At 41.7% G+C, this 23,408-nt stretch overlaps 1 protein-coding gene and 1 non-coding gene across 2 annotated transcripts in view; one reads left to right on the plus strand and one right to left on the minus strand.

The window, feature by feature from the left end:
- The window catches only part of SYAP1 (synapse associated protein 1), a 32,796-nt gene extending 16,491 nt beyond the window's left edge, over positions 1-16,305 (plus strand). The window contains exons 5-9 of the mRNA XM_058535501.1: positions 923-1,062; positions 7,591-7,739; positions 9,388-9,446; positions 9,896-10,043; positions 12,469-16,305. Of these exons, the coding sequence (XP_058391484.1) occupies positions 923-1,062; positions 7,591-7,739; positions 9,388-9,446; positions 9,896-10,043; positions 12,469-12,596 (624 nt within the window). The 3' untranslated portion in view covers positions 12,597-16,305. The remainder of the gene's footprint in view (positions 1-922; positions 1,063-7,590; positions 7,740-9,387; positions 9,447-9,895; positions 10,044-12,468) is intronic.
- Positions 16,306-20,487: 4,182 nt separating this feature from the next.
- Positions 20,488-20,605, minus strand: LOC131401504 (U5 spliceosomal RNA). The gene has a single exon (XR_009217703.1). It is a non-coding gene; the product is annotated as a U5 spliceosomal RNA (small nuclear RNA).
- Positions 20,606-23,408: the final 2,803 nt, after the last annotated feature.

A 23,408-nucleotide genomic window follows, 5' to 3' on the forward strand; every position in this document is an offset into this window, starting at 1 on the left:
AAGGATGGAAGTGCTTGCTTCCCAGTGTCATTACCAAGAAGCCAGGGCTTCAGGCCCTAATACTAGTGCTCAGTGAAGGTTTGTTGACTGAATCAACAACGAGCCTTTCCCCAGCATGGCTGCGTTCTGCGGGGAAGCCACACTGTGTCTCTCTCAGTCACCATCACGTTCCCAGGCCCCCAGTACAGGGACTCACCCACAGATCTTAGCAGAGATTCGTCAGGCAGAACCTGTCAGGAGGTGTGGGACAAAAGCATGGTCTGTGCACGCTTGAGGAGTAAGTTGGGTCATGCATTTCACTTTCTGATATGACCACCATGGTTAGCTGACTTCACCTTTGGGTTAGAATGTTTCTAAGATTATTTACACTAGTTTTCACATACCTAAAGGTGCCCACTAAAGCAAACGTATGTTCACGTGATTTCAAACTATATAATTTTAACTAATCGCACAGTTGAATTTCCAGGCCTCCCACGACGCTCTCTCCAATTGAGACTGTTAAAAAATATGTGAGCTTTCAGTGACTGGAGCTGGGGAGATCCTGGCCGGGCCGAGGATGTCAGATCTCACTGTCCTCGCAGCCCTTCGACCCTCCCCTGAAGCCCCTCAATGAAATGGTTTAATCCAAAAAATGTGTGTGTGTGTGTGTGTATATATATATATATATACACAACATATATGTGAAAGGATTGGTTGTTCTCTGCTCTCTCTTAAGCACACAGGTTAATGATAGCTCAGTGGACTTTGTGGCTGAAGTCTTTAGGAGGATTCAGTATTTGTCAAATCAGTGTTGCATTACACTGCCTTCATATTGCATATTACATATTAATTGTAACATTACATATTAATACATATTAATTTACATATTACATATTAATTGCCTTCTGTGGTTTTCACCATGTCTTTACCCTTTTCATCAAAGGACAAGAGAAATTTCCTTCGTGACCCTCCAGCTGGTGTGCAGTTTAATTTTGACTTCGATCAGATGTACCCCATCGCCCTGGTCATGCTCCAAGAGGACGAGCTGCTAAGCGGGATGCGATTCGCCCTTGTTCCTAAACTGTAAGCAGTGTGTTCTTGAGCCGGAGTGGTGCTGCTCACGCGGCGTGTGTTTGCGTTTTCTGAGGGCCTTACTCGTGTGCACAGTCTCAGGGGAGAGAATCTTGGGATGGGGGCCAGGATGGTCTCAGACTCTCTTCATAAACATGGGCTCTGCAGCCCTTCAGCAACGCACACATGCACACACACCCCATAGAATCAAAACCAATAGTGGACTTTCCAGAAAATTCGGGGTGGAGATGAGATGTGCTGTTTTATCCCCAGTTAGAAGGTAGAATGTATTTTCCTACAAAAACAACAAATGTGCCCATGTCTTGCTGAATAAAATTAAGGTCGAGGAGGCCTGGCTGCTGCCTTGCCTCCCAGGCTCTGCTCTGGCAGCAGCGTCCTCGTTCTCTTTCCCACCCGCCGCTTTCCCTCTGCTCCAAGGCTCTGCTCCCCTCCCAGAATCCCTGCTTGTCCTTTAAGCTCCAGGGCAGGCATACTGTCTTCTGGGACACACCCCTGACGGCCGTCAGCAGAGGGCCCCCTTGCCTTCCCCTCCACCACCACAGGGCTATTCCTCACCTTTTCTAATTCCAGTCCCTTGTTTTGCATCTGTCGCATGTTTCAAGTCACCCATCTTCCTTATTCCATGAACGTTCTTGTTATATGGATCCAGTCAGTATCTCACTGGTCTCTGAGTACGTGAAGTGTAGTTTTCTTGAGATGCTCTTCTGTCTGTGCTCTTTTCTCTGAATCTTTGTGTTCACTCTGGGCTCTGTCCTGCATGTTGCAGGCTTTCCTTACTCGTCCTTTGTATCTGAAGGCGCCACGCTGATAGGGTGCTGGGAACTGGGCCTGGTGGCTTCCCCGAGAGGACTCCTCAGCCTCCTGCCTGGCCGCAGGCGGAACACCGGGGAGAGCCTGACTCCTGTGGCTTCAGTGTGGCACCGCACCCCCGTTCTCAGCTGCACCAGCTGTCCCTGAGTGCGGCGGCTCAGAACCGTCGGGCTCTGCTGCAGCACAGTCCCTGGCGGGAAGGGGGGCACGGGAGTCAGAGCCGGCTCACTGCTCCTTCAGGGTCTCTCCCGAGCTGCTCCAGTCTTGAGCCCGGCCTGCACCCGGCCTTCCGAGAGCCTGCTGCCTCCTGTCCCGGGTCTTTCTGGGCTTCCACCTGATAAACAGGCCTGCTTCTTGCTGGCTGCCTCTGCTGCGGGCAGCTCAGCGCAGCTTTCTCTGGTCTACAAAGTAGCTTACTATTTGCCCATCAACTTTTCAGCTTCCACTATCATTTTCCTCACCAGTTCTCTTTGTCATTGTGAGGTTTTTATCTACTTAAGTCCTTTTCTAATATTTTAATGGTGTTTTCAAAGGGAGCACAGATAAACGTGTTCATTTTGCGATGTTTAGCTGCCCAAAAAGGGGTTTGAACAAATATTTGCTAGCCTTTTGGTTCACACAGCAGCAAAGGCCTTCTATCTGTGAGAGAAGAATGCTTTGGAAGTGTTCTTCCAGACTTGGAACAATAGTTATATAGAATCTTTTTTTTTTCTTTTTAGTGAAACTCTTTCCTCCATAAAGAGAATGAATTTCTACAGTCCTCCCCCACCCTCCCAAAAGAAAAGTGTGTGTTTTATGGCTAAAATCTCATTACAAATTTAATCTTTAGACTGTGTCTAAAATAGCTATTTTTAGTTAAGAATATAAAAAAATTTACCATCTGATCTATTTTTAACTGTTACAGTTACAAAACTCTGGGAGCTGGCTTTTGAACAGTTCATATGTATGTATCTGTTTGAAGCTCTTTCATCTCAGAATTTGAAGTTGTACCTATTCTGAATAACTGCCTCTTCCTGAGAGAAGAGTAGCAAAGCTCTGGGGTTCAGGTGGGCTTCACGCCTGAAGGCTCCATCGACTTGAAGATCACTTGAATCCCTCTGGGTGGGCTCTCTACCAGGGCTCTCGGGACTGTCCAGAGGCCCTGACGTGCTGGGACATGTGGCCTAGGGTACTCATGGCAGGCATGTAGCTGTCCATAGTTTTGGGTATTGACTCCCTCTCGCTGCTGACAGTAATTTTAGATTTTTTAAAAGCTTTGGAGAATTGGTATTTGGAAAATAGTATTTCTGATTTGTCACAGGCTAAGTAAATGACTCATTGAGTAATATAATTTTAGTTTCCTACTTCTAATGCTGTTAGGGATGATTTAGAAATTAGAATTATTTTTTATAAGTATTTATCTGTTAGAAATGCTTACTGAAGTATTTATGGATGAAAGCATATGATATCTGGCATTGCCTTAAAATATCCCAACTCCCACCCAAAGAAAAGTGTGTGTGCAGGGGAGAGTGGCATGACACATGATTGGCAAATGCTGATAATTGTTGGAGTTAGGTCATGGGTTCATGGCAGCTCCTCATTCTAGTCTCTCCACTTTTGTTGAAATTTCCATAATAAAACAAAAATGAGCCATCACACACACATATAGGACTTCTGGTCTTTTCCTTTCTGGCATACAGAAGTGCATCTTTATCATTTGAGAAACTTTTTCTGAACAGAAACCATCATTAACCAGGAACAATTTAGAAAACAGACCAAAACAACACTTGCTCTGTATTTCAAAACGCCTTTTAGTGTGTTAGCACTTCCCAATGACAGCAGTGCTGGCATGTGACAGGGCCCTGCTGGTGCGTCACAGACACCCTCTGAGGCCTTCACTCTGACGACAGTAGGAAAATCACCAGCCCCTTCCAGCCTTGAACTGTGACATATGCCCATTGTTTCCCAGAGGGTGCTCACAGCATATTACTGCCTTAAAATAGTCCATGATGGGCCGGCCCGGTGGCTTAGTGGTTAAGTGTGCGTGCTCCGCTGCTGGCGGCCCGGGTTCGGACCCCGGGCGCACACCGACGCACTGCTTCTCCGGCCATGCTGAGGCCACGTCCCACATACAGCAACTAGAAGGATATGCAACTATGACATACAACTATCTGCTGGGGCTTTGGGGGAAAAAAATAAATAAATAAATAAATTACAAAAAAAATAAAATAAAATAGTCCGTGAAAGCATAAGTGGTCAGATAAGGGTTTGGGAGGTGCTGCATTTGATGGTTTTCTTTATCAGACGGCTTCTCAGAACCTTTAGTGTGTCATCTGCATTGTGACTTTCTCCAGAAAGTCTGCAGTGCTTCCACTTACATCAAGAGGGAGAGACTCTGGAAAACAACCCAGGTGTTTGTCTTTAAGAGAGCAATCATTGCCCATGATCCACTGTAGATAGATAGAACACCTCTTTCATGTTGGACATTTTGTAGAGCTCAAAATTACAAGTGACCTTGAAAATATTCAGGCAGCTCACTACCTCATGGGAAGGCTAATCGCACTTTTGTATAGCTGTGATGTTCCTGTTTAACACCATGAACTTATCTGGGTAAACAGCCCAGTTCCTTCATTTGTTCCCAAGGTGGTTTAATCTCTGTACCCCCTCACCATCGAGGTGAGTTCCCCAAAGTGAATACAATGTGTTGTCTAATTGCAGAAGGGCACGCTGTAGTGTATCTTATGTTGCTCTTTAATGCAGCCTAAGATTTCATTAGCTCTTCTAGCAGCTACAGCCTACCATTGTTTGCTCAGCTAAACTTGTGATCGGCCATGACCCCTTGAACCCCTGTTAAGCCAGGTCTCCCTCCTGCCGAACTATTTCTGAGAGATATTATGAGGCCACGTGAGTTTGGGAAATGTGCTTGGCACGTAGTGACAATTTAACAAGTAAGAGGTCATTATTATTCCTGTGACCGTCTCTGTTGGCAGACAACTTGTCTCATTCATCCCAGAATTCCCCCGGCACCTAGCCTGGGGCCTGATGTGTGTGGCACTCGGTAAATGTGGCTGGAATTAATGAAAGAAAAGATGGGTCGCATCTAGCAGCATATCGTCTTGTTACCTAGCCTAGCTTATGTAGATAATCTTGCATTTTGCCTCTGTCACTTAAAAAGCTAGCTTCCTGGCCCAGCTTTGCCATTCACAGATGTGACAACCGTGTATTTTGATGTCTTATCTAAGGCAAGCCTTGTCCTTGTTCACAAGCCTGGGTCTCAGGATTTTCTCTTCATTCTCACTGATTTTATTCTACTCCTTCAGTCTTTTTCTGTCATGCTTTCTTCCTCAACTTTCCCCCCATTCTAAGAACCTGCATCCCTTCTAGTAAACCAGGAGGTAAAGAGGCATCCTCCTACCCTTTCGTCATTTCTTTTTTTTTTTTTTTTTGTGAGGAAGATCAGCCCTGAGCTAACATCCATGCTAATCCTCCTCTTTTTGCTGAGGAAGACCGGCTCTGAGCTAACATCTATTGCCAATCCTCCTCCTTTTTCTCCCCAAAGCCCCAGTAGATAGTTGTATGTCATAGTTGCACATCCTTCTAGTTGCTGTATGTGGGATGCAGGCTCAGCATGGCCGGAGAAGCGGTGCGTCGGTGCGCGCCCGGGATCCGAACCCGGGCCGCCAGTAGCGGAGCGCGCGCACTTAACCGTTAACCGCTAAGCCACAGGGCCAGCCCCTACCCTTTTGTCATTTCATTAGCAAAACGTTTTTGGAACACAAAGTGAACAATTCCTCCAGGCAGTCCCCCTCCCCCGCACATACTCTGCAGGTCACTAAAGCCGTTCCTTGGCTGTCCTTGGTTTGGGGGTGTTGTGCGTTTTATGTTTTTTGTTGAATCTTGCTTTGTTTCCACCCTTGAGATTTTTATTTAATTGCTCTGAGGTGAGCACAGTCATCAGTGTTTTTTATTATTATTATTTTGAAACAATCACCAACTTAAGGAAAGATTAGAAGTACAGTAGAAAGAACTCTTTTCTGAATCATCCAAGACCTGATGCCCCATCACCCTTGAATAATTTAGTGTGTATTTCCTACAAACAAGGATTCTACATAACCATGATGTAACCATCCAAGTCAGGAAACAGTCACTTTTGCATTATTACCATCTAATTCTCAGGCCCTATTCAGGTTTTTTACCATTTGGCCCAGTAATATCCTTTTTAGCTAAAGGATCCAGTTCAGACTCACGTGTTGCATGTCTCGTCAGTCTCCTTGAGTCTGTTGCATCCTATCAGGTGGCACACACTGCCATTTTGTCCCATTACTGTCTATTCTTTGGTCACTTAATGAAGGTGGTTTCTGCCAGGCTTCTTGACTGTGAAGTTACTCCTTTCTTCTTTGAAATTAATAAGTATTTTCCTGGGGAGGTACTTTGAAACTCTAAAAATTCCATTCATCTTCAGTCTTACAATGTATTCGTGTATTTATTTACATCTGTATGGACGCATGGTCCTGTTTTACACAATTGTTAGAATTCATTACTATCATTATTTATTTTAATGTCCAAGTTATCACCAATTTGGCCAGTGGGAGCTCATTCAAGCTGGCTTCTGTGTTCTTTTGACTCAATGCCCATCATTTTTTGAGCATTTCCTTGCTTTCTGGCACAAGATAGTCCAGGATCATCTTGTTCTTTCCCTGCTGTACCCCTGGCATCAGCCATTTATCCAGGGAGCTTTGATTCCTTTTAGTGGAAAATGGTGTTTAGAAACCAAGATCTGAGTGTTAGGCATGCTCATTGCTCTTGGGGTGTCACTACTCCTTGGCCCACTCAGTGGACAGAGCTAGAAAATGTGTGTGTGCTGGTGTACATACACATGCACTTATTTGCATCTCTATTGAATGAAAACCATGTGTTCATAGTGATACCTCATGACAGGGATCATTCTAGAATTTTCCCTTTGAGTGTTTGTAACTCCCTTCTCTGATGCTGAGAAACCTGGTTTCCATATCTGTAATATTTTTACTTAATGATCAATCCCCCCATGTGTAACCAATCTTCCATTTTTACCACCACCTCCTCCCCTGCTCAGGCTCTCACTCCCCATTCTAGGCCACCCCCCTGTGTGGACACTTACCTTACCCCACTTGGACACCAACACCCCATCCCAGGTGATTCTCATATGCAGACAAGTGTGAGAACCACTGAGAGTTCTCAGGTTGAACTGCACTTAGTCTTTTTATCAACCTTCTCCCACCTCATTGCTAACTCTTACTGATTGCTAGTTGTTTGCGAACTGCCAAACATTTCCTTTCATAAGGAACAACACCCACAATCCTTTCTTCTCACTGCTTGAAAGCACTTAATCCTTCAGTAAACAGCAAATAATTGGTGGAGTCCTGGCTCCGCTTCCAATCTCCCAGGCTGATTATGCTGCTTTCACAGCAGCACCCTGTTTTCCTCTGCTGAAGGCAGTATTGGTATCATTAAAATCCCTGAGGTGTCACTGGTGTTCTGTAAGTTGTCTTTTGGTGCTGTGGAGAAGATAGCTGTTCTTTTTATCCTGTTATTCAACTTTCAATTAGAAAGCAAATGAGAATCTCCTTTGGCCTCACTTGGATTTGAAAATGCCCCTAAAAATCATCTATTCCAGTCTCCACTGCAACAGATAACCACTGCGTGCATTTGTATGCCTGCATTCTCAAACGTGGTGTTGTTTGTCTTTAAAAGCGTGAAGGAAGAAGTGTTCTGGCGGAACTACTTTTACCGTGTCTCCCTGATTAAGCAGTCGGCCCAGCTCACGGCCCTGGCGGCCCAGCAGCAGGCCGCCGGAAAGGAGGAGAAGAGCCACGGCAGAGAGGAGGAGTTGCCACTGACAGGTATATTCAGAGGAGACTTCACTCTGAAAAAGAGAGTTACTTTAAAAATATTCTTAACTTAGAGACTCTGATGAGCTTGTCATCTTGTATGTACCAGAAATGTCATTGTCATCTTATGGAAAATTCTCTTCTTTCCAGAGGAAATATTCATTCTTCTCTTGTTGCCCTCTCTCTGACCCCGCTCACACCTCTTCCGCAAGCTTTCCTTTACTTTGGTATCTTTTTGTGCTTCAGTTTTTTTTTTTTTTTAAGCCAGGAAGCAAACATTTTATTTTTCCTTTAAAGAAATTTGAATTATGGATAAAACAATATAAAAAGTCATTTTTTACTACCATCCATCTTTCTAATCAAATCCAGATCAAATACATTACATGAACATGGACTTCAAGTGGAGTTAAGAACAGAAGTCAAAGTTAAAGAAATTAACTGACAACCATGGATGCTCAAGTCTTCTTTTATTATCAGAAAACGGGCAGGGGCATTGCTCCTTAGCCGACTCGACTCATGCTTCAGTTTTTTATTTCTTCCTTTTTATTCCTCCCTCGATCACCAGTCATCTTCCCATCTCTTTCCTTGCCTCTTACTATACCTTCTGTCCTTCACCGATTCGGTCTACCCCTTTTCTTTGTTTCTCAGTCTTCTGTTCAACCTGATGTCTCCCCACTACTGTAGTCTGTAGAGCAGAACTAAGCTCCGTTCTACTCCAAGTAACAAATATCCAGCTCCAAGCTGGCCACTATTACATTACACATTTGACTCTTATTGTGACAGTTTACCTCTGGTTTGTTGAGGAAAGTGTTTATAATATCAGCAACGATTTCACAACTGTAAAAATAATTAAAATAAGAAATGTATTTTGTGTCATATTTTTAATGTTTAATGAATACCTGCTGTGTATAGGGTACTAATTACAACTGGAGACTTAACCATGCATGGAATTTTAAATGATTATGCCAAACAATGTGTCCTAGGCACAGGTTGTACAGACCGCTAGGAAAGGACCTGACACTGCATTTAGGGTCAAGGAAATGTAGTGAAGTTGCTCTACACAGTAAAATTTACCATTTTGCATATAGATGTTAATATGAATCCCAATTGTCTACCATTCTTTGTGTTTCTTTTTATTAATTTTGTTGGAAAATTCCATTTTACCAGATACTGCCTGTATAACAAAATGGACTTCAGACAGGGTTCAGTAAAGACTGCACATCTAGTAAGGTGGATTAGAAAATGCGGCCCATGAGAAAGAGGAGAAGCTGGGACTGAGCAGTGCCCTTTACTTTGTGCTTTCTAGCATTCGTGACGGAAGGGAAACTTGCTAAATACCTTAATTCTTGTTATCCTAAAAGAAAGAGCAGAACTATCCTTTAATGAATTTTGCTAACACTGAAGTCAAAATTTATTTCCTGCAGGACATCTAAGGGGCATCGAATATGATGACATATAAAAAATATCCCCAAAAGAAAGAGGTTGAGATGGTTTTACCTGGCTATTTCTTGTAATAACTTAAGAAAAACCAAAAGCATAACATAAAAGCCCATTTCTGAGAATTATTTAGTATCGTCATACTTGTGGATATTTTAGTTGTTATTATAATATGTATTCAGAATTGAATCAAGCAATTGTCTCTTTTATTCTCACTTCTTAGAGGCAGTACGGCCCAAAACGCCACCTGTCGTAATCAAATCTCAGCTTAAAACTCAAGAGGTAATACAGTTTTATGTTGTACCTAGTAGTTGATGTCTGGAAATGAAGTAACTCTGTGTTAACTATCTCAGATACCATTTCAAACTACTTATGAATACGGGGCTTATCTGTTCTGCAGAAGAGGGGTCTGGTACTTGAATATTTAAGGACCTAGAGCTGAGACGTGAGGCAATTCCCTGGCATAAGTAATTCTAGATGTGCTCATCAGGAATTGGACAGAATGAGTGGAGCGATCCAAACTGTGTGAGCATAATAGATTCAGGTGGTAACTCATTTAGTTACCAAGCAACTGTGCAGGTTAGAAGGTTGGAGAGCAGTGAGCATTCGACAAGCAGAGGAAGGAACCGAAAATGATGCTGCATTAAATTGTGAGATGACTATAAACCAGAGCTCTATCTAGCACATAAATGTCAGAAAACCATTTTCCGAGCTCATTTGTTGCATTTCAGGATGAAGAGGAGATTTCTACCAGCCCAGGTGTTTCTGAGTTTGTCAGTGATGCCTTCGATGCCTGTAACTTAGATCAGGAGGATTTGAGAAAGGAAATGGAGCAACTGGTGCTTAACAAAAAGGAGGAGGAGACAGCCGTACTAGAAGGTAAAAAAACAAACAAACAACTGTTCTCTTCCCCTGTCCCAAAGTTGATTGTAGAAAATTGTTATTCTGAAGCAGATATACAAAAGTATATTGTAACTTTTGCAGCAGAATTGCTTCTCTGTTCCCCACTAGAAGGTGGATTCTAGCACACTTGACCAGACCTCATGTCCATTTGCCCTAAGCATGCACAGAAGCTTAGAGAGGAGAAACTAAGAGCCAGAGAAGATAAGTGATTTGTCCAAGGCACCTCAGCCCCGTGGACATGTGGCCAGGAACGGGTGAGGAAGTGTGCACGCCCTTTCACTTAGAGATGCTGCCCTCTGGCCTTCTGCTTTAAAAGCTGCCCTCCTGCTTAGGTTGGTACTTGTATGTAGAAAATTATTTTCCCAGCTGCTGTGTGCCACAAGAGCATCACTTCTGGGAAGGAGCAGGCTGCCTTTAAAAAAATCATTTAGAAAAAAGGTATAGATTGGGGGGACTGGCTTTCTACTGGATGAAAAGCAAAGGCTTGGGTTAATCATCATCAAATAAAGAGTATTTCACAAAGCCATCTGAGACTTCCAGTGTGTTCAGGAAGCCAGTTGTTCCCACAGTTGTGCAGAAAGCACGGCGAGGTGCTCCCGGAGGTGAAGCGGAACCCTGTTTGCACACTGCAGAGGGACTCTGGAGGAGAGAATTGGGAAGGAAGGAGGAGCGGGGAGCTGTGGGGGAAAGAGAAGTGAGTGGGGAAGTGACAACCTGGGCTCACCAGGCCCCTCAGACCCCTCCCACCCCATCTGTTTTCTGATAAAGATGGCTGCTGGCCACTGCGGATGAAGGCGGCGTGAGCCCCATGTGTTGTGGGCAATAGCTAGAGCAGACTGCACTGGCTCCCTTTTTGCTGGCGTGACTAGTAGCAGAGGCCCCACAGGAGACTGGAAGGATCCCTGGGTCAGGACTCATAAGGTGCCAGCTGGCTGCTCCAAATGAGCTGTTCTTTCTCTGAATTCCTGCCCTAGTTATAATTTGAACCACTTAATATTCTTTTATGTATGAGTTGTCTTGGCCCCCCAGCTAAATTGTAAGTTCCTCAAGGGCAGTTGTGACTTGTCTTGTTATCCCCCACGGTACCTAACATGGAGCATAGCACCCAGTAAGCACCTAGTAAATATTTGTGAAATTGATGATTTGCTACGCAACACACGATGTCTTTTCCCTTGAGGTCACTGCTGCAAAAAGATTGAAAACATTTGGTTTTTGTTTTCTCTATAGCTGCTAGTTTAAAATTTGTTTTTGAAAGATGAAAATGGATTTTAGCTTTACTTTTTAAATAGCCGGTCTGTTTTCTCACTATTTTATAACACTACATAGCCGATGCCTTATCCTAGACCTACATACGTACGTGTACACACACACACACACATACAGAGGTATATTGAGTGTCCAAGTGGAAAGTTGCAGCTCTAAATCTCAACACGGAAGACTGGTGTGAGAGCTCCGATGGAGCCCACACAAGGGGCCAGCCTTTGGCAGGAGACTGCCTGATTTCAGGTCCTGGTAGCTGTTGCCACTTTAGGGAGACTGCTGCTAACGTGGTTAAGCACAGACTGTGGAGCCTGCAGATCTAGTTCCATCCGTATGTCTGTTGCAATCAAGCTGTGTGATCTGGAGCAAGTCACTTAACCTCTCTATGCCTCCATTTCCCCACCTGTAAAATGTGTGCAATAGTGTATCTCGTCCATGGATTGTTCTAAGGATGGAAACAAAGAGTGCTATGTAGAAGGCAGGTAGCCCAGTGCCTGGCTCAGTGAATGCTCAAGAAACGTTAGCTGTTTTTGCTATCGTCATCATCGGTACTAGTAAAAATTAAATTGCAACCGAGGCCAGCCCTGTGGCGTAGCGGTTAAGTGTGCACGCTCCGCTGCTGGCGGCCCCGGTTCAGATCCCGGGCACACACTGACGTACCGCTTGTCAGGCCATGCTGTGGTGGCGTCCCATATAAAGTGGAGGAAGCTGGGCACAGATATTAGCCCAGGGCCAGTCTTCCTCAGCAAAAAAAGAGGAGGATTGGCATGGATGTTAGCTCAGGGCTGATCTTCCTCACACACAAAAAACAAAAATCAAATTGCAACCAAATATTAGTTATCAGTTATCCATTCAAACATAAGGAAAAGCAGAGGCGTAGGTAAAGCAAAATAACACCCAAAATTTATGATGACATAATACCTTTGCTTCTATGTTTAAGAAATTTATCTTTCTAATCATATTTCTCTTTGGTCACTGTTAAAATGTGTTCAGTTTTCCTGAGCACACACAGTAAGGAAGCCTGAGATGTTAAAAAAATACCATGGCTAGGACTTACATAGGTAATTATAGTCAACTGAATTGTTAAAACCAGCATTATGCACTCAGAGAGAATCTTTTCCTTCTCGTTTGTTTCTCTTAGAGGATTCTGCAGATTGGGAAAAAGAACTACAACAGGAACTTCAAGAATACGAAGTGGTGACAGAATCAGAGAAACGAGATGAAAACTGGGATAAGGAAATAGAGAAAATGCTGCAGGAGGAAAATTAGCTGTTTCCTGAAATAAAAGAATAATCCTTAACCTTGTGTAACTGACATGAAATTCTAGATGGCGACGCTTGCTGAATCAGAAGGCACAAAAGAGTATAACTTTATGAAATTCAAAATTATTCTTTTTTCAAGCTGAAACTTACCTCTTCTACTTAAAAAAAAGTATATAGAACAGTTAGTCTAATAATCAAAAAGGGATGTTTTATGTAATATTTCTTTAATGTAAATCTAGTTGGAGATGTTCTTCTAGTTAGTATGGATGTCTTTGCAACAGAAACACAAGTAAACTTTTTGAGTTCTGTTTTCCATGAGGTCAAAAATGTGATTTATTCTTCAATTGTGGTTTTCTAAACATTTGTACTTCTTGTTGCATTTTCGTTGATACATGTACGTTAAAGTACTTACTCAATGGGTTGATAACTATCAAAATGACCAAATTGTACCAAAGAACTTAAGAGGAAGCACTTTCAGGACTATTTTCTTGCTAGGTTATTTTCTAAAATTCCATCTGGAAGCCAAAAGATAAAATAATTATGTTGATTGTAATGGTATAAACATCACACAATTTGACATTGAGAAATACTGTACAAAAATGTTTTTCTCCAGGGCCTTTTGTTTCTTTCTTGTTTGTTATTTTTTAAACTATACCACATTCAATAATATTTTCCTAAATCGCACATCAGAGTTTTTGTAGAAAGCAGGGCCTTTCATCCTTTTTGTATTGATAACCTTCAGAAGCCTGTTCACCTTAAAGTCTCTTATTCTTGTTTAAATCATCACCACATATAAATGTTTTAGCTTTGTTTGTCTTAATTAAACTGTCTTTATAAAATTGTGTTCCTCTGAGTACAACTTATGAAACTTCACTGATCAATCCTACTTGTATTCTGCTACACCAGCACACCCATGTTCATAGAATATGGTTATTTTAAAAGAACAAGGTGGCTTAGTGTCAGAACACTTCCAAGGCATTTGCTTCCTGAAACTTTCGTATTTTTCCAGGAGCCTTTATTTCTTAAAGGGAAATACAATTAAGACAATTCTTTATAAGGAAAATGTACATATTTGTATTCTTAACCCCATAAAAATTAGCCCATGGTCCTCTGGCAAAGGTATAGTCAACAGGAGAAATGGGTGTGGGTCCCAGCATTACTCTTGTTTGTAGTTTGGGATACGCACATTTGAATGAGCCAGACTGTCAGCCTGGGATTACTTGGGTTTTAGCAGTAAACTCACATATTCTATGAAACCACTGACCCCATTATCAAGAGATTTCCACTTTGTGGTGCTGCAGTTGCCGATTACCCAGTTTAGGTTCAGCGATGATGACTGGCAACTTCTAAAATAATCCTATTGAAGGGAAAAGTTTGACTTTTCTTTTAAATAGAGTTTGCTAGAGGGAAAGAACTATGTTAAATGTTTTTAAGTAGCTAAAAATCCTAGATGTAAGTAGATCAGAATATGACAGTTCTGATCATGACAGCTTGGCTCTTAGTATATGCACTAAAATTCTTATTGATGAATGTTGAATAAATATAAAAGTTTCAGAGAAAGTAAAAATAAAATGACAAAATATGTTACTGTAACAACAGTTTTACATAATACTCTTACTGTGTCTAAAAACAACTTAATTGTTCATTGCCCTGTGAAAATAAAAGGATAAAATAAGATTTTATACACAGCATAAAAATACAGATATGCTATAGTTTTATGGTTTCATCAAGGAGTAAAATGTTCTGCTTTTGTAAATTATACAAGTAACTGAAGTGTTATTCCTTTAAAGGGCAGAATAATTTGTAACCATGTTTGGTGGGAAATTTCTAAGTGTTTATTACATACCTGGGGGTTAGCCAACAAGATATACTGAGCATAAAAACACGTAAGCTTCATAAAAGGTTAGAATATGAACATACTCCATCGCACTATGAGGATTATACCTCACTACCCAGAGTGTGGCTCAGGAACCAGCGTCAGTGGCCTACCCTGGAAGTTTGTTAGAAATGCAGGGTGTCAGATCCTGCTGCAGACCTGTTGGCTGAGGATCTGCATGTTACCAAGACCCCCAGGGATTCGAATGGACTTGACAGTTTGAGACGTGCTGGACTAATGTACTAATAATGTGCTCGGGGCAGCCGAGGTTTCTGGACCCTTTCACTAGCGTCCTTGGATGACAGTCTTTCTAGTTGGCGGTACAGGTGCCTCCTCTGTTGTGCCAGTGAGTACTGACTGCCAACTTCCCTTTCCATGTTGCCAAATAAAGAGGAACCAAATCCCCAGGGGGACCACAAATAATCCTGCTAAATCAGATATTTCTGATAGCACACATCTCGAAGGAAAATGATGACACTATGAAGCACAGAGATAAGGCTTGCTCAGAACGTTTTTTTTGAGACTTTACATGTTCTCTGAGAACACTTTACACATTCGCAAGCTTTCTCTGAGGTTCTTGGGTGGCATTAGAGAGCTGATGTGCCCTAAAGGCTGTAAAGGTTGGATGGTGCCGTGTGTGGCATGTTTAGGCACGTGAAATCAAATAACAAAAACAGTTTAAAAGGTAACAGAGCATGGAGCCCATTTTAGGTGCATGGAGTTAATACAAAAATTAACACTATCCGTTTATCTGCCGTTACAGCAGTTTATGGCAAGCTAGTAAAATCCTCAGCTGACGCAGCAGCAGACTTGGTTACAATGTCACAATCTCCTTATACTCAGAAGTGGTAACTTCTTATACGAAATGGGAAATCTCAATTTGTAATTTTTGAAGAGTTAAACCAGAGGAGCTTATCTTTTAGGAGATAAAGCAGCAATTATCCTTGTACTCACAGTGCTTTCATGCTTTCAGATGTCCTACTGTAACCAAGATGATTTTCCACCATCAAAATATTGTCACAAATAGGATTTTTTTTTTTTTGTGAGGAAGATCAGCCCTGAGCTAACATCTGCCAATCCTCCTCTTTTGGCTGAGGAAGACTGGCCCTGGGCTAACATCTGTGCCTATGTTCCTCCACTTTATATGGGACGCCGCCACAGCATGGCTTGACAAGCGGTGCGTCAGTGCACACCTGGGATCCAAACCCCGGGTCACCGCAGCGGAGTGTGTGCACTTAACCGCTATGCCACTGGGCTGGCCCCACAAATAGGATTTTTAGGACATTTTAAAGATTTACCAAAAGAAAACTTATGATCACATCCAACTTGTAATATATATATATTTTTTGCCTCTTTGACTGTTTTGGTGTAAAAACCAGAACTCTGAATGTGCTTCTATAGTTTAAATAGTTTGATATGGTTGCTCGTCCTGGTCATAGTGAGATTTTCCCTCCATTTTTAAGTAAAGATAAACATTTTTCAACTATGAAAATTAGGTGCATTTAATTTTAGCAAATTTATTTTTCAGCTTTTAAAAATATAAGTGGTAGAAACTTTGATATAGTTTATATAACTAGTTTTATTGGGGGGAAAACAGGCCATTTTAATAAATGATTACTTCCACAGATTACGTGGATAAGAAAATAAAATTACAAAATGCATGTTACAGTACCCAAAAAAGATGGTGCTTAGAGAGAAAACTAATGAGTCATAACAGATGATAAATACATACTCATGAAGCTTTAATCACATGCAGTTATATCTGTCTCATAAATCATCATATTGTTTATCTGGTCTTCACACTAAGGGTTTTGTTTAAATAAAGCCATTTATGATTTCAGTTGTTAAACTATGATTTTCTTTACAGTATTTATTCAATGCATCCTGATTTATTTCCAATATGAAAAACTATATTACACTTTGTTCTGAATAAATAAACCTCACTTTTAGTGGTAAGATATGTTACAATGGTTTTTCCTGAATAACTAAAAATTCTATTCTGGTAAAGAGGACTTATAAATATTTCAAAGTTATCTGGTATGTAGGCCCCTATTGATAGAATTAAAACTGCCTGCGGTGGGCCCAGTGGTGTAGTGGTTAAGTTCCCATGCTCTGCTTTGATGGCCTGGGGTTCACGGGTTCAGATCCTGGGCACAGACCTACACACTGCTCATCAAGCCATGCCGTGGCAGCATCCCACATACAAAATAGGGGAAGACTGACACAGATGTTAGCTCAGAGCCAGTCTTCCTCACACAAAAAAATAGAAAACTGCCTTGAGATAGTATTGAGTTTTAAGAACACGTTTTACTTTCACCATAGAGTTCTACTCAAATGCAGTAGGCTGTCCTTCATAATAAAAGGTCTTTCTAAGCCAGTCAGTAGGTCTTTTCCTCTAAAGCTATTGTGGGATTTTCCCTCCTCTGGTAGTGATGAGATATATTGATCTCTCTCATTCTTTCCTGATAACCATAATGAGCACTGACGATGCTTTCTGCTGGCTAGAGCTAAAACTCAACAAAGTTAATCAGCTCCTCTAAGAATTAAGCCTGTTCTCAATAAAGCCGGGGGAAAAAATTAAGCCTGTGACCTAATGGAGATGATACATCAATTCATCATAATGGAGGATTTGAGTGACTGCTACTAAAGTATCCACACTAGAATGATGATAGCCATTAAGTGCATAATATTCTTCTCTGCCATTACTGCACTCAGACAATGCAAAAATCCAGATATAGCAAAATGGCCACATCACTTGACAATTGTAACTCTTTCATGGAGACACTACAGGGTATAAATGTGATGTGAGAACTCAGCTAAATTGTGTACCTCTACCAAATGAGTATGGAACAAAGTATTAATGCCACTAGCAAAATTAACAGAATGCATGCTCGTGAAATTAAGGCATGAAAATAGACACTATTCAAAATTTGGACAACACACAAAAGTAATTACATGGGATGGATGCCTTACTGTCCATATTATCATGCTTTTAGAAATAGGCTAAGCCAGTGACTGACTCTCTTGGCTTAGCACAGTGACCCTGCTGCACTTGAGAACCACCTGGGAGCTTTGAAAATGATGCCCAAGCCCCACCCCCAGAGAGAGTAATTGGCCCAGGTTGTGGCCCTGGACATAGGATTTTTCAACAAACTCCCTAAATCATTCTGCTGGGCAGCCAGGGTTGCAAAGCACTGAGCCCAGAGGCAAGAGGCCTGAAGGAAAAGTCAGATTTGCTTGGGCAAGATACTCAACTAGAGGGCACTCAGCTGCTTCCTTAGAAAAACAAAAGGATGGAATTGCATGTTTTTTAAAGTCTATCCCACATCCTAAATGTTATCCTATTTTAAGAGAGGCCTTTGGGGCTGGCCTTGTGGCCTGGTGGTTAAGTTCGGCACACTCCGCTTTAGTGGCCTGGGTTTGGTTCCCAGGCGTGGACCTACACCACTCGTCAGCTGCCATGCTGTGGCAGCGACCCACATACAAAATAGAAGAAGATGGGCACAGATGTTAGCTCAGGGTGAATCTTCCTCAAGCAAAAAGAGGAAGATTGGCAACAGAAGTTAGCTCAGGGTGAATCTTCCTCAGCAAAAAAAAAAAGAGAGAGAGGACTTTGTAAAATAGATAAGATTTTAATTCTGTTTTTGAAGTAGTTTTTAAATTTTTCTGAAATGTATGATATCTTGGGCTTTCAGATTGAATCCAGCAGATTAAATATATGCAATTATCTCCATTCCATCCGCAAACCTCGCTAAATGACAGTAAAAGAATAAAAAGAAAAGGTATACATTCATAGCAACAAAAACAGGAGAGCAGGCAACAGCAGCCAGGTGGTGACAAGGACATTTGGATGCTTCAGAACCCTGGGAAAGCTCAGGAATTCCAGAGGTGCGCTACCTCTGAAGGCCGAGGAAAAAGTGGTATCAGAGTGGGCAAGTAGAAGTCTCTGCCACAATTTAAAACTGAAAATCAAGAAAGAGTGGTATAAGCATGTTATTGTGAGACATAGAAGCCAACAGATGAAACTGCTAAGAGTTTAAAATGATGGTTCCTGGGAAGTGGGAATTGGGGATGGAGAAGGACAAGTCAGGGGTTTGCTGTTCTGAAAGCCTTGTGTCATTTAACTTTTAAATTAAGTACATGCATCATTTAGATTAAAAAAATTTTTTTTAAATCTACTTTTAACAAGGGTATGGGGGGAAAGGAACGCAAATACCGTAGATGGGAATGTAAAATTGTAAAATCTTTCCAAATGGTGTTGGGTGATATGGATCAAAAATTAAATGCTGCTGGGCCGGCCCCGTGGCTTAGCAGTTAAGTGCGCGCGCTCCGCTGCTGGCGGCCCGGGTTCGGATCCCAGGCGCGCACCGATGCACCGCTTCTCCGGCCATGCTGAGGCTGCGTCCCACATACAGCAACTAGAAGGATGTGCAACTATGACATACAACTATCTACTGGGGCTTTGGGGGAAAAATTTAAAAAAATTAAAAAAATAAAGAAATTGGCCGGCACCGTGGCTTAGTGTTTAAGTGCGCGTGCTCCGCTGCTGGCAGCCCAGGTTCGGATTCCGGGCGCGCACGGACGCACCGCTTCTCCAGCCATGCTGAGGCCGCGTCCCACGTACAGCAACTAGAAGGATGTGCAGCTATGACATACAACTATCTACTGGGGCTTTGGGGGGAAAAAATAAAAATAAATAAAATCTTTAAAAAAAAAAAAATTAAATACTGGAACATTTAGTCCAGCATTTCCACTTGTGGAACTTATTCTGAGGAATTGGACAAGTGCTGCTTTGATTATAAAACAGAAAAATTGGAAACTACCTACATGCCCTACACCAGAATCTTGATTTGAACAAGTGATGGCTCATCCATACATGGGAATTATATGTAAATTTTTTTTTGGCTGAGGAAGATTCACCCAGAGCTAACATCTGTTGCCAATCTTCCTCTTTTGTGAGTGTGTGTGTAAGCCGCCACCACAGCATGGCCACTGACAGACGAGTGGTGAAGGTCTGTGCCTGGGAACTGAACCTAGGCTGCTGAAGCAGAGCACACCAAACTTAACCACTAGGCCACCAGGGCTGGCCCTATATGCAAATATTTTAAGTGATGGATTTCACACCCCCCAGATGGTCAAAAATGTAAGTCTGAAAATAGCAAAAGTTGGTGAGCATGTGAAACAAAGGGAACATTGACATAACGCTGGCGAGAGTGTACACTGCTACAATCTCTTTGGAAAAAGGCAAAAATTGGCATTACTTAAATGAAAAGTTGAATATGCACTTCTTTTTGACCAGCAATTCCTCTCCTAGGGAGTATAAAATCATATAACTACTTATGAGGAAAATTACCATTACTTAGTAAAATGGAAGATACATAGAAGGATACACCCTTATGCAACTAGGCGATATGTGCAAGAATGTCCATAATAGTGTTCTAATAGGCTGCACCCAACTCAAATGTCCATCACATAGAATGGAAATATAATTGCGTGATACCACAGAGAAGACCAAAGAACAGCCACACACAGTAATGTGAGTGAATCTATGAATCTCACAAATACAAATGTTGAGCAAAAAAAAAAAAAAAGCAAGACCCAGGGGGGCCAGCCCAGTGGCATAGTGGTTAAGTTCACGCACTAGGCTTCAGCGGCCCAGGGTTCACGGGTTCAGATCCCAGACATGGACATACAAACCAGCTCATCAAGCCCTGCTGTGGAGGTATCCCACATACAAAATACAGGAAGATGGGCACAGATGTTAGCTCAGGGCCAATCTTCGTTACCAAAAAAACAGAATAAATAAGTAAAAAATGAAAGGAAAAAAACCAAGACTGAAAAGAACAGAAAGACTTAACCTACATAAGCTTAAAATACAGATAAAACTATACGACTACATGGAAGTCACATATTACAGGAGTAAGAAAACAGGAGCTTTATCTATACCTAAAGACAACAACCACCACCACCAAACAGGAAACCAAAACTATCCAAGGATCTATTATTATTACACATAAATATCAGCCCTGTCACTGCACAAGGCCTGAAAAAATTCAATCAAGATTCAAGCTTGTTTCTCCCCACGGAAATCTTTAGTAAAAGGCGAAAGATTTATGCGTTCTGAAGAGAAACATGAATATAGCATCGCTACTGGAGAGACAATTGCCAGGGAACTACCACTCCTGGTACACTGAGGGTGAAGTTAAGCCCAGCTCAAGAGCCTGCAGCAGCTCTTTCAATCAATTGGGAAAAGAAACATCTCATTCTTTGAAATAATAGGTTTAAAGGAAACCTACTGCTTTTAACTTGAAAATATATTGCGTGCAGTACACTATTGTTATGCAAATGAAAGCTGAGTCATCGCCCTGGAGATTTACACTGTAGCTGCCGAGCTCCTCTGAAGCCTGCTTGGCAGGGAAAGGACCAGTCCCAAGTCTACCTGGGACCCTGATGCCATCTGTTTTGTTCATCGAGGCTCTGAGTGTGATTGCTTTGGAATTAAAGGGTTTTGTTGTCGCTTAAGAAAAAGATGTCGGAGCTCTGTATTGGACATGAGAGAGTCACACTATGTTAAATGAAACATAAAAGATAAATTACAAAAATATATTTAATCCCATTGTTGAGGCTCTAAACCAGGGGTTGGTTAAGTATCCTTATGAACTGATGGGTTTAAATATATTTGATGTGTGTCTATCCATTGCGGTTTTTATCTTTATTGATGCTTAAATTGTCCTATCTTAGGCCAACAGGAGCTTCTTCAAGTAGGTCCTTGAGTCTTTTTGACTCAACCCTAGCAGTCTTTGATAGCTTTATTGTTTTTCGGCATCTACACACACAAGATGACAAGATATCTTATACTCATCTTTTATATTTCTGCCCCAGACCTGGAATCAGGTATTTCTCCAAGGAGTCCTGGTTCCTTTTGATGGACAGATCATTTACTCTTCACGAATTGTCTTGGCTATTCTTTGCCCTTTGCTTACTCTGTTCAAAATATAGGAGCTCTGAAGAAGAGTCAATGATACAAAGTGTCGATGAGGGAAAATTCTTCTTTATAAAAGAATTCCAGCTAATAAATACAAAAAGTAGCATTTTGCAAGGCCAAGTGAAGTAAAGATCTAGTCAATAATCATGAATGATGCTAAAACAAAGGTTAATGAGAAACGTTATAATGAACTTAAAACAAAAACTCTAATATCTGGAATGAGATATTAGAAAGTATCTCATCCATGAAAAAAATAACAGTATGCTATAGAAAAAGAACTTATTCAGAGAATAAGAAAGAGATCTAGAGAATTAAAATATGATGGCATAATTCAAAACTTCATTTGAAGACAAAATTGAGACCATCTTCTAGAAAGTAGAGCAAAATAGGATGTAGAAAAATAGGAGAAAAAAGATAAAAATTAGGGGATCATTCCAGAAGGTACAACATCTAGCTAAAGAAAATCCAGAAAAAGAAAACAAAATGGAGAGGAGAAAATTATGAAAGAATTAAAGAAACTTTCCCAGCATGCGCGCATGCACACATGCACACTTCCCCATCACCATCCTCCTGATATAGTTATATTTTAATTTTGTTAATTTAATCTTTTTTACATTATTTCCATGTGAATATTATTCCCAACCTAGTCATATAGTGTCCTATGAATACAGTACTTTTCTTGTTCAACTTTCTTTGTCTCTGAGTCAATAATCGCCTTATGTTTTTATTTGCTTGATTTCCTATACACCTATACTTTTCCTATACACCCAATTCTTTTCCAGAGTCTGTGCTAGAAATCTTACTCTCCTCTCAATACATTCCAACGCCTCAGGTAATTTAGTCTTTTTATCTACTTCCTCCAGGAATCCTATGTCTTCCTGCTCCAGTCTGGTCGTTTGCTCTCTCCAGGCAGGATCTCCCTTCTCCTTTTTCCTTTTGGGTCCCTTTTCCTGGATGCATATTTCTCTCTTTTCTGGGTTACCCCTTTGTATGTCACCCAGGTTAAGTTATGCTGTGGTAACAAACAACCCCAATACCTCACTGGCCTCCAACAATGAACATTTCTCACTCATGTTATGTGTCCCTCATGGGTTGGCTGTAGCTCTGTGCTTCTTCTTCTCCCCAGGACCCAGGGGATGGAGCAGTCCCTGTCTGGGACATCAGTCTCAAACCAGAGGAGAAGTGGGTGTAGCTAACCAGAGATGACCCTCAAGCTTCTGCTCAGAAGTGACACATGTCTCTTCTGCCCACATTCCAATGGCCAAAGCAGGGTCACATAGCCACTCTTGAGTTCATTCCATATCTATACTTCAGCTGAGTATAAAATTCCTGATTGGAAAAAATTTACTTTCAGAATTTTGAAGGCATTGCTGTATTGCCTTCTAGCTTTTAGTGTTGTTGTTGGGAAACCAATGCAATTCAGATGCTTAAATCTTGGTATGTGACCTGTCTTTTTTCTCAGGAAGCTCTTAGGATTCTCCTTTTGCCCCCGTTGTGTGGTGTGGGAGGGCAGGTGGAAAGCATTAGACCCTCTTCTTCCCTAGAAACAAATCTATATATAATATCTTTCTATGATTTAGGAATAAGTTTGATGGCATGTGACAGAAAATCCAAATTTATAGTGGTCTAAACTAGGTACTTATTTCTATTTCACATCAACGAAGTCCACAGGAAGGTAAGCAAGGTTGAGCAGTGTACTCCAAGTAGTAGTTAGGGACTGCGCCTTCCAGTCCCCGGCTCCCTAGAGGGGTTATTTATTTGCCTTCTCAGCATCCGGCTGGAGGAACGGGATAAGAGGCAATGGCGCCATCTGCTGTCCTGTAAGAAGGAACCAGCCACACTACATTTCCATTGCAGCCACTTGGCCAAGACTCTGTCACTTGGCCAGTCCAGCTCCAAGGTATGCTGGGAAATATAGTCTTACTCTGGATGTCCATGTGCCCAACTAATAATTGGGG

The sequence above is a fragment of the Diceros bicornis genome, chromosome X (genome assembly GCF_020826845.1).
Source record: "Diceros bicornis minor isolate mBicDic1 chromosome X, mDicBic1.mat.cur, whole genome shotgun sequence".
Taxonomy (NCBI): domain Eukaryota; kingdom Metazoa; phylum Chordata; class Mammalia; order Perissodactyla; family Rhinocerotidae; genus Diceros; species Diceros bicornis.